Consider the following 12427-nt stretch of genomic DNA (forward strand, 5'->3'; position numbering starts at 1 on the left):
AATGTTGTATCAATGAGCCTCCATCTTTCCCATAATGTGTGCCTGTTTTCGAGTATTATTCTGGTTCTGTCTGTCATCCTAGGGAGCCAGGCCAGGGGCTGCGACGTGGTCCAAATCCTTTGAGTCGGGCTTGAGACTCTTCAAAGGTTTGTCTTGGCTTTTTGACTCATCCTAACAGCCAAGCTGAATATATGAGTGATACAAGGCTGCGCTGCTTTGTTTACACCTGCCGTTAAATAATCAGATATAAACCTTACACTGTTAGTTAAAATAATCATTTTTTTCAGTTTGTTGCTTACAAGTACAACAGCTTTCAGAGCATTTATTGAGGAGTGAGCAGAGACAAAAAGCAGAAAAACATTCCTGAACCATAAACATATAGAAAGATGTAACCTAAGGTCATATCACAGTATTTGAATTGGACTTTGACTAGCCACTTCATGAGGTGATCTTGCTGGTATGCTTTGGATCATTATTTAGCTGCATAACAAAATAGTTATTTAGCCTTAGATAATAAACTGATGGCTGAACATTCTCCTTCAGGATTTTATGGTGAAGAGCAGAATTCGTGATTCTAATATCTACAGCTAGTCATCCAGGGCCTGAAGCAGCAAAGCAGCCCCAGACCACCATGTTTGACAGATTATATGATGTTCTTTTTCTGAAATGCTGTGTTAGTTTTAAACTAAATGTAATGGGACACACACCTTCCCAGATGTTCTACATTGTTTCATCAGCCCATAGAATATTTTCTTAAACCTCTTGTTGATCATCAAGATGTTTTATGATAAATGTGAGATGGACTTTTGTGTGTTTTTCTCAGCAGTGTTTTTGGCCTTGGAACTCTTCCATAGAGGCCATTTTGGCCCAGTCTTCCTTTCCTATAGTTGAAACATAAACTCTGACCTTATCTGAAGTAAGTGAGGCCTGCAAAGCTTTAGATGTTGTTCTGGATCCTTCTGTGACCCCCTGGGTAAGTCACTGATTTACTCTGAGTACTTTTTACGGGTCAGCCACTTCTGGTAAGGTTCACCAGTGCTCCATGTTTTCTCCATTTGTGAATATTGGTTCTCACTGTGCTTCAATGGAGTCTAAAAGCCGTAGAAATAACTTGATAAATACATGCCAGTGACTTTATTTTTCATGTGCTTTTTTAATTTCTCTAGATCCAGGTATGATGTGTTTTTGAAATCTTTAAATCTACTTCATGTGGTCAGATTGGCTCTAATTTAATTGATTCTCATTGGTTATCTTTCTGTGTTATGAAAGTTGTCTAAAACAAGTGTGATAAAAAAGCAAAATCAGAAGAAACCTGTAAGTGGACAGGTATAGTTTCACTGCAATTTAATTTCAACAGATATTCCTAGATTTTGGCATAACAAAGACTAAGTAATCATTTCTTGTTTCTGCAGCTGGTAGTTTTTGGGATTGTCACCTTGATGTTTGACTGTATGCTGTCCTGTAAAAGCCTGGTTTCCAGTATCAGCTTATACGACGGTTTCAGAATTGCTCAAATCTTCTGTCATGTCTGAAACTATAGATTGAAAACACTTCACATTTGTTTTACAATGAAACTGTGACATTATTTTCTCTAATTGTACTTACGCATTATATATGAGGATGAGTGAAGAAGCAGCAACAGCCGCACAGTTTGCCCAACTGATTCAGGGGAAAAGAAAACTGCTGTGGGCAAAGAGAGCAAGCTTCTTTTGAAATCAAAATTTAGCCAGAACAAAGACAACCCTGCGATGCTTTCCTACCACTCGTTTGTTAGCCTCATCTTTCTACTACTACACCACTTTTTAAATCCACTCTGTGGATACTGCACTTTAGTGAAAGGATTTAGGTAAATGGTATGATGGACTTCATTTACTGGCTCTTTACTCTACATGGCACTTTACTCATGTTCTTGACCTCTAAAAGAGCGCTTTACACTACAAGCTATATTTAGCCATTGCTATAACACTCCTGAACGGTCTAAACGGTCTCCTACAGGTGATGCAGTGTTATCTCTATCACACATTGGAGGAAAATCTGGCTGCAGCATATTATTCAGGGAGACTTTAAAAAGCAGAAGTCAGAAATCAAACCAACGACCTTCAGGATGGCAGCCCATTAAACTTCCATTTTTTGTCTGCAGTTTACCATAATACCAATCACAATTTAATGTTTGAGAGGCTCTCAAGAAATCACTTGACCATAGTTTCATATACGTACCTTCCATTAACAAGTTCAGCCTTTACATTAGAGCTGATAAAACTCCATCTGCTGACGAAGGATCGTAGGTAAAGAAAAAATGTTATTTATGGACCAAGATCGTGTTTGGTAGACGTGTGCTTTTCAAAAATCCACATATTTTTTTCAGTAACTTAAATCTTTTCATTTAAAAGGTTTTTAATTTGATATCCAGATATATAAAGATCCAGTTGGCATCTATATTTTAAACTATTTAAAACATTTAGGAGTTCTGCTCACTCAAGAGTTTGAAAAAGTACAATAACCCTTGCCTAATATAGCAATCAGTGGGTACCTCAGGGTCCCCGCATATATGTTGTTTCATATCACACCGTGTTGTAAAGACTCAAACACCTGTATTCAAATACCAGGTGCAGATGTTGCTAGGTTCTGTCAGTACAACGGTCCTCCCTTGGTGCATTCGTTCTTGGTCACCTGAAGCCTTCATGACATTTGTCGCTGTCCTCAAAAACCCAAGAGGTCCAAATTCAGGCCTCATTGACATCTGTACTCCCCACATGCCAGACTGTTACACAATCCAAAAACCTGGTTTCATTCGAGCCCAAAATACGACACCTATGAAACTTTGTCTGAGTCTGAGTCTCCTCTGTGTCTGGTGACCACCACTCTCCTAACTGTCCAATGCTAAGGAAGCTGCCAGGAGCAATTTCGTTCCACTAGTGATGTCAAAACTTCTGCTGTCTGGTGTCTCTTCCGGATTGCTAATTTGCGATTCAGACCAAATTACATTGAAATCAGACCATTCATGCTGGATGTGTGTAGCCCTTTTAGTCAGTGAGGGGCGTGTTGGGCTGACAGCAAAAACAAAAGAATTTTCCTTTTTGTACTTTTTCTGGTGGAACTGGTGCAACAAAAAAAAAAAGAGCCCAAATCTCGGCTGGGTCAATTCGGTGTTGAATTACCAGGTCTTCATGTGCATTGATAGGTTCTATCTGGGTACTGCAGTTCCCTCCAACTGTCTAAAAACATGCATGTTAGATTAATTGGCCACTCTTAATAGTCCTTAAGTCTTTCTGCATTACCTGATGGTTGGCTTCCCTGTGTGTCTCTGTTTTGGTCTCAATGTCAACAACACCAACAATTATAAAATAGCAAATAGAATAAAACTGTAATACAAATAATTAAAACACATGAGAGTTAAGATTTCTATGAACTACAGTATTTAGTGTCTTATACTCAAACATATAAGTTACATGATAGACAAATAAGTTACATGATAGAGTCATTTTAAATGTTTGCTGAAGTTTTACCGTCCAACCACATTTCTAGATTTCTTCAGAGTTGATGGAGGCATGTGGTTGCACCTAAAATCTTTTAACGCACTGCAACTTTGGTTTATTGGCAAAATATGGAGTTTTTATGGAGTCTTCTAGTCTAACATTAGTGTCTGACCTCACGAATGTGCTTTTAGAAGGATGGTCAAAAATCGTCATAAACACTCTTAAACCTTGTAAAAAGGGTTCCGATTGCTATAACTGCATATTAAAAACTATAGATCAAGAATGGAGAGTCACTTAAGCAAAACGCCCTAAGTGTGTTTATCTGTAAGCGAAAAGTTTCTGTTTCCTGAAGTAGATGTATGCCATAAACCTTATTAAGTGAGGAGAGCCCATGAAATAATCTGTCTGTGATGAGCAATAAATTGATTATTTGTTTTTAAGCATCTGCAGCTTTCCCCCCGCGAACATCATGAGGTCAAGTCCCCTTCCTAACCGTGACGGGCTGTTTACAGCTACCCTGCTGTTTCCCCCACAGGACTTTTAATGCGCATGTCTCCAATTTATTTATATCAAAGGCAGTGTGTTCTCACCCTAAAGACTTGACCTCTTAAACTCCTGCCGACACATTCAGACACGACAACCGCATCCTGCCGTGCGTGATCCCAGGATTATTCCCAGAAATAAATGAACAGTGTGGAGTTATTTCTGGAGCTGGGAGGTAGAGTGAGCACAAGCATCGGTGTTGTTTCAGAAAGGAGCAGTTCTGCAGGAGCTGGCTGCAGAACAATTAAAGGGGATGTTTGATGTGCCTGTGTGTGGGGCATCCATCAGCAGCTGCTGGGACTGAGCCCACAGCACACTGTGTCTTTTATAGCTCCTCTCTGTGGCTTTGCTTTTTAATTCCTTCTGCATGTAGTCCTTCTCTAAAACTTAGATATTTTAATTGTAACGGACCCCCACCCCATGCCTCTCTCTCTCTCTCTATCGCATCACCCTCCACGTGATCAGCAGCTGCTGCTGGTGAGCGAGGCGGACAGAAACAGTGTGGCTGCGGCTCTGAACGCACCGGAGAAGCGCTGCTGTCTCACCGCGGATATAACCACACATATCCATCCCAGCCGTTGGATCCTGGCTTCACTTTTTATTCGTTTTTTATTTTTAAATCACATGTTTCTTCCATTCCTCCTCCTGTCTCCCTCTCATCACAGTTCAGCATCCTCTCCTCCTTAGGTCCTCCAGCCTGCCTCGCCAACTTTTCCATCCCACTGACCCTCTTCCATCCTTTCCCCTCTGGTTCCCAGTCCTGGTTCTGCTGTTGGTCTATTATCTCCCACCTGCCTCGGATCGGCTCAGTTCACCCGGGCCACTGCTTCATGGGGCGCACCGTCTCGCTCGGAAAATGCTCCGCCGTTGGGCTCTAGGCGCCCCGCTGAACCTGTCGGGATCAGAGCTGCTGCGCGCCGTTTCCCCGCCTCGCCCGTGCTGCGGCTGGGGCCAGTGAGAGAGAGATGGGTCCGTCCGTGGCTGCACAGGCTCGGCCGCACCGGTGGGGAGGCACAGCTGCGGCTCTTACGGGAGGCTGGATCCGGATCACCATCGTTTCCTTTCTCGCTACTTTACCTGTGGAGCAGCTGCGCGCCTTCCCGTCCTCCCTCAGCGACTGCCAGACGCCGACCGGCTGGAACTGCTCCGGTGAGACCGCTTGCAATTATCTAAGTCCTCCCAGACTGAAATAAAAGTTTATGGTTGTTTTGGAGCATGTTGTGGCTTTGCCGCTGTGTACTGTGACATTGCTGTGTTTGGTTCTGGCTGCGGACACACCAGACCGCAAAGCCCGCGGTCTGAGGCTATAGGAGTTTTGATGGTTTGCTGGATGGACATTTTCTCAGTTAGTCTTCCTGCGTGCCAGCAATGCAGACAACCCAATAGCTCAATGTAGGCAACTCGGTGCAGGCGGATCGGTGCAGGGTGCCTTGCTGAGTCAGTTCGGAGAGAAACAGAGCAGGGCATGTTTGGGATGCGCGCAACAAACATCCATTTAGTTTGAGGCATCAGCACCTAAATAACGAGGGATGGTCTGACTCTAACATTGAAGCAAGCCTTTAAACATGTAGTCCACTTGCAGCCAAAACTGCGCAGAAACTCAAAACACGACAGTAATGAAACACAGCTGAAGTTTTCCGTAAATCTGGTTGTTTTCATTGCTTCGCCTGTGTTTTTATCCACGCCAGTTTTAAATAAAGCCAATTAATGTTTTGTGTGCGGAGCATCGAGGAGGCTGTAAAACTTGTATATTTTAATTTCTCCTCGGAGCCCAAAAACATGCAGAGAGCAGAGCTGAGCTGCCCACAGAGCTGCAGAGCGCCGCGCAGCTCCGCGCCGACACATATTTCCCCTGCCGCCCGTCCGAGTACGAGCCCTTAAAAATAGCTCCAAGCCGGTCACTCCTACGAGCAGCAGGGATATTGATATTATAGCTCTGAACATCCAGACATCAATATGGAGTCATGGTGCCATTCGCCGCCGGAGGACGTGGCCATCATTTTTTAAGAAAGGAGAAACATCTTAAATATGTTTCATCAGTGTTGTCTGGAACGATTCAGTTGGTGCAGTCTGAATACTTTATGCTTAATTTACCTCTGAATGTTCAGAACATACAGTCTAATTTGCATTTATTTAGCCTATTTGTTTATTTATTTCTTTGTATTTATTTGATATAAATATCTCAGAACCAAACATTTTACACTGATGCTTTTCCTGCTGACATTTGACAAGACTTTACTTTGTCGTAAAGTATACAATAACTCCAATGTTCAGTGATGAATGATCTCATTTGTTTAAACATATTAGTGATATTTTCCGGTCATTTAGGCTGGTGATCGATCATATGTGGATTGAGATACGCCCCTCTGATAATCTCCACCCTACATATGCATTGGATCATCTGCTGCTGCTCTGCGTCCACCGTGGTGAGGATTCCTAGTTTAATGACTGATAATGGTACACGTCCTCTCGACACACACACACACATTCATTCCCACCCACTTCCTGACACACTCTCATATGCATTTTGGCGAAGGCTTTTATCCAACACGCCTTGAGGAGGCTTAAGTGCATATGCAGAGAACACCACACACACACACACACACGCTAACATGCACACACATTGAGACTCAATTGGATTGAGCAAACCATGACAAGGAGAATGTTGGTCCACTAGAGAAAAGATCAAACCCTTTCTGTTATATTTATAGTCTTATATTAAACTATTAGTAATTCTAAGAGGCTTAATTATTCTCTCATTTCATGCACTTTAACAACAAAACCACCACCTTTCTGTTCATGGAGGAAGAGGCTGACTGGAAAATATTTTCAAAAATGGTTCAGTATCACTTCAGAACAAGTATTTGAGCAAGTATTCAATGGTTAGTCTTGAATAAAAAGGTGAATAAATATTGTTTTACCAAATATTTGTATTTAGTTTTAAATCTGGAGGATTCAAAGGCAGAGTGACAAGGAGGTCTCTGAGGCAAAATGCAGGTTTTCTTTACAATAATGGTTCTGACACTAAGTGACTCTTTGCGTCTTCTGCAGAGATAGACTTTGCTATGAGATGCTTTGTGTCTCAGGGAGTTGCTAAAACTCTGAACTGTACACATATCCTGATTTGCTGTGATTGCATAAAAGCGTGTTTCCATGTGAGAAAAATATGAGACGTGAATAAATAAAACATGAATATTTTATGTTTAGACATATAGGGGAGACACTAACACATATAATTAAGCTCTTTATGACATTGTTGGACAGCTGAATGGAAATGCATCATTTTTACCACAGCGGAGTATCTGAGCAGCTGGGTTATTTTCATTGGATTCAAAAAAGAGACCCAGAACCAGTCAGCACTTTCTTATGCATGGTTCAGTAAAGCTACAGTTAATGGATGGGCAGTCCGTTTAATGGGAATACTGTACTGGTCCCTGTGTTAGCACGGTGGAGGAATTGATCTATTGAGTGAAGTCTGTCAGATTTCAGTTGGATAAGTGGCAATAATCCGTGTTTCAGCTCATTAGTTCCAGGTGTTTCCAGTTCACATAGTACATCACTGACCAAAGGAATTGAAAAACAATTTAGCTGGTGTAAATTGGTGCCTTGTTGGGCGGTTACGCGGTCAGTTGGACATTTGTCTCCACAGCATTTATAAATCTATATGCTGCTTCAGCATGCCTGGTTGTAGTTAGGAGTTGACTGTTGTTATGCATATTTTCATACTGGTGTGCTCTCTAGTTGCTATTAGCTCAAAGTCTTTGGTGGAGACCTGTGGAGCTTTCCTGCATACTGCCTATGCTGTGTGGCGTATTATTCAGGCATGCAAAACAGCCAGAATGTGTATGTGGGCCCCATATGGGTTTTGCTGAGGCTAGTTGTGCACCACGTGTGTGTTGGGCTTTTTGTCTAGGCCCCATTTGGGATCCATATTTAGTTTCTAGCTAGGTCTCAAATTTGTAATCAATAGGGGTGTGATGATAAATTAAACAAGACTAGACAAGGTTGGAGTCAAAAAATAAATTTTTTAAAAATATGTTCAGAAAAAGAGTTAGTTTCAAAACTCTGTTTTTCAGAATCTAGAATACTGTTCAAATGCATTGTGTTATTGCTTGCCTAATTGTAAGGTTACTCTAAGGCCAAGGAAATCTTTGGGAATTTTAATTATTGTTTTCCCAAATAAAGCTTTCATAAATCTCAAAGTGTTTTTAGTGGAAATTCAGTTTATTTAGAGCTTTCCAGGTCATGATTGATCAGTCTCAGTATATAACATGTTTAGCCAGAGTTAATCAATTCCAGTCCTACCTCAATAAAAACAATAAAAAATGAAAGGAAATGCTAACTTTAAGATCCCTAACATGTAGCCAGTTGTGGTATTCTCACAGAGCTTGCAAACAGGGTTGGGATTTATTGCAGTAACACTAAGGGATGAAAAAGTATTTTAAAACTTACACAGCTTTTAGAAAATAAATCTATCACTGCACATAGTCAAAGCTCCACAAACACTAATACTGCTGTAAAAATAAAAATAAATGTCCATCTTTAAATAGACTACTTCAGTACACCAGTTACATTAGGTAGTACAATTATACCACTAAACAGAAGAAAATAATTGTGTTCAATCAAGTTTTAAAATATTTTCATATCTGTCGTGCTGTCATTAAATCAACAATGGAAAACATTTTAGTGTTTAATGTTATTCTAATGAACCCTAACTATTGTTAAAGCTGCCGTAGGTAACTTTTATAAAAATGTATTTTTTATACATTTGTTAAAACTGTCAGAGATAATCTTTGAAAAAAATCAAGGTCCTCTGGCTCCTCTCAGTGGTTCTATTTCCCATTTGCAGAAATATACTGCTCCTGGTCAGAAAGAACCAATCAGAGCCAGGATGAATATCTTAGCGATGTCAATCATGCTCATGTACGCGCTGCTAACAACTCTCCCCCACACAGCGTGTACCATTGTTCAAGCTCAAGACTGTTGGTGTGTTACAGCTGTGCTAATAGTGGAAAAATAACCTAAACTTACAAGAAAACCGGCAATTTCTCGAGTGGCATCTGCTCGCAAATGGTAAACAGAAGAAGACCAATGGCGACAAGCAAGCTGCACGTTCACATCAGGCTCAGCTGTGGAGGAGGAGGTGTGGAGTTTGGGCTGGAGCACAGCAGACAGCAAGGAAAAGGACCTGTAAAGTGTGATTCTTCAAATTTTCAGGCTAAGGCCACAGTTTTCTCAGAACTTCCTACTTCAGCTTTAAACAACCCCCGCCCCCATAACAATAACTGATAAAAATAGCCTGTCCCAACTTACAAAGTAGTTCGCATCTTGTCTGTCACTGAATCTTTATCTGCCAAGCACTCAAAACGCTGCCAGACAACCAATTTAAAAGCGGTGCTAGTGTAAGTGTTGTCAGCAGGCCAGTTGTCAGTACATAACTGTTTCCTGTACTGACTACTTCTTCTATTACTTCAAATTAGGAGTCTTAAACATAGATAGAACAGGTCGCCATATATAAACCACTGACCATCATTTTCAGTATCAGCTCAAACACAAGAGAGCTGGCCGGCCAGTTTAAAAGAAATCTTGATTTTTTAAAATATATTTTATGCTGTTGTGTTTCTTTAAATCAATAGTTGGTGCTACACTGTTGCTGGAAAGCCACAACTGTTTTTTTTCAAAGTGTAAAAAATGCATAAATGCCTGGTATTTTATTAAGAAATGGAAAAGTTCCGGAAGTCCCAAGGTGGATTTTCCTGAAGTCTTTAGCTATCATACACAGCTCACTGACAGCTCACCTCAAATGAAGGAGGAAGAGAAGTGACGCTTTACAGTCAATACACGAATGTCTCTTGAATCTTCTTCAAACCTTTTTAAATCAGAAAGTTTGTAAGACACGAAAAACTTTGGTTTGTTAATGGAAACTGGCTCATGGTTTCACACAGTATGTCATACATGTATGTTGACTATTTTGACAGTGATGTGGCTAGATGACACGGGAGACGACGAGTATGATTATGTGATAGAGATAAAGAAGGACCTCATTTTCTGTCCTTCTACCACCTGAATCAGATGGGGCTATTTAATGCAGTAAGGGTTCATCTGATTTCCAGATATTTAATTATGATACACATCATGATTGAGCGGCACTGAAAAATTTAATAGCTTAACATTTTTCACTGTCAAACCATCATTCAATGTTAGCTTTGTTAAAACTGTAGGGGAATTACATTTTTGCAGCCTTGATCTCATTAAACATATGCATTCGGAAATAACTTGAGAAACTGTCTTCATCTACCTTCAGTCATTTTAGTAAAAGTACATATAAATATGTGTTGAGATATATTTAACATATGAAGTTATTGGATGTTTATAAAATAATTTCTGTATTGCGTCTTGTTGATGCCAGTGAGAACAAGCTAATTTAATCTTAATTGTATTGATTACAACAGTAAATAATTAAAAACTCCAGTTTTAATAGTAAATATAAGTACCTCTGTAGTCTCTTGCTCAGCAACTCCCTTTGCAACTATAAACGTCAACAGGTTAGAACCAAAGAAACAGTAATACATTTCATATTTACATATTCACTGTTCAGTTTCACAAATTCAGTTTGAATCCATGCAGTTATTGCCAGTACAATCCAGTTATGCAGTTAGATTCAATTACATACACTCCAGTTATAATAGAGTTTAGTCAGAGGATGTTCTAATCTCTCTGTGAAACTTGAGATTTATCAGAACTCTTTGCTCTTTGCTTTGACTGTTTGTCAGAAGCATTTGTCCAGCATTTTGGTCCGTGCGTTGAACTGTAAATAGTAGTGATGCACCAGTCAATCAGCTATTGAAAAAATTCTGCCAGTTTTCCCGTAATCTGTCCAACATGGTGATCAGCAGGTCAAATAAAAAAAAAAAAAAAAACTAATTGTTTTTGAAATTCTCACTTTTTCTCATTCTGTAAACACATAAACCAACTTCATATTTTTACTTTGGAGTTTAGTAAAGATACTTGTTAGGGACCAAAGCTGTAATGCAGAAATGGGGATAATCGGTAATCTCTTGAATGTTTTTAGTATTTTTATTTTTTTTCATTTTATGGTCAGCATTGCACTGTTAAATTTAATAAAGGTTTAAGTTACTGAGGTCGCATGAGGTACAGACCTTCGAAATAAAATTTGAATTAACAAATGTAACCCGACAGTCTAGAACCTGTTGGAAAGTTTTACATAAAAGCCACCTCTAAGTATGAGTGAGGTCACGAAAGGATGTTTCACCACTGTGGTTGTTCAGCCTTCATTATTAATTTATCTTAATTTATTATTGATCATCGGGATGCTTAAAACACAAAAGCAGGACTCCTTGATCTTCATATCCAAGTGAAATTCCAGGTAGATGGAAGGAGATGCATTTATCTCTCTTTTAGACCAGAAAGTGCTTCACTTGCCATCATAATTGTTAGTATATAAACATTACCTGTTCAATATTTGATGTTTGGCAGCTTGTTTTCGTTAATTATTCAGTTGACTGTAATCTCCTCCTGGAGCAGCAGAGCCGGAGCAGGAAGCATCAAGTTTTCCTGGCCTCTGACATAATGTGCAGAGGTCTCTGTTCAGGAACCATGTTCAGGAACCTTGTTTAGGAGCCATGTTCAGGTGTGCCTGTTAATAATTGGAGAAAAGTGGCATAATAGCAAAACACCTTGATAAAACCCATGCATTTCATATTTAATGAGAGGTTGTTGCAGCTCACGTTTATCTGCAACATTTGTTCTGCTAAAATGATTCTAATCAAGCTGTATTGAGAGGAGGAAGGAGAATAAACAAGAGTCTAATTTATTGCATTGAATAATGTAAAGTGAAGACATCTTGCAGGATCTACAGCAGAAATTGTAGGAGGATGTTTCTGTTTGGACCTTTTATGTATTTAATATCACTAAGATGCAAGTATCAAATCCTAACAGATCTGATGGGTATACCTGTGGAAAAGAGTGTTGTGTCAAGAAACAGTTTTTATTCTTAATTAAACAAGATTGCTGTGTGCAGCTCAAGGAAAAATTAATTAAAGTTTGATTTAAAGTGTAAATTAATTATAACTCTTTTTATACCCTTTTTATATATGTAAAGTATAGGTGCATGCTCTGCATAGCTGCCACTGTGGTCCTTTTGTAACAAAAGCTGCATTTGAGAATCTTTCTTTTTTTTGTCCTGGTGAAGGTGTCCAAACATCCTTAAGATGAATTCATCTGTAATTGCGGCAGCATAATTTCCCACTGACTATTTGTTTTCAAAAGTAGTCTTTAGTTTGAATAGATTTATTCAGCGGTGAAAGATCCACCAAAGGAAAATATTATTTTTAACAAAATCACCACAACATATTGGTATTCTGTAAAATGAATCAAACTAAAGCATT

At 39.6% G+C, this 12427-nt stretch overlaps 1 protein-coding gene across 1 annotated transcript in view; it reads left to right on the forward strand.

Annotated features, from left to right (window-relative positions):
- The first annotated feature begins 4264 nt into the window (after positions 1–4264).
- The window catches only part of LOC124871665 (tomoregulin-2-like), an 89202-nt gene continuing 81039 nt past the window's right edge, over positions 4265–12427 (forward strand). The window contains exon 1 of the mRNA XM_047371132.1: positions 4265–5168. Coding sequence (XP_047227088.1) covers positions 4985–5168 — 184 coding nt within the window. The 5' untranslated portion in view covers positions 4265–4984. The remainder of the gene's footprint in view (positions 5169–12427) is intronic.

The sequence above is a fragment of the Girardinichthys multiradiatus genome, chromosome 7 (genome assembly GCF_021462225.1).
Source record: "Girardinichthys multiradiatus isolate DD_20200921_A chromosome 7, DD_fGirMul_XY1, whole genome shotgun sequence".
Lineage (NCBI taxonomy): Eukaryota > Metazoa > Chordata > Actinopteri > Cyprinodontiformes > Goodeidae > Girardinichthys > Girardinichthys multiradiatus.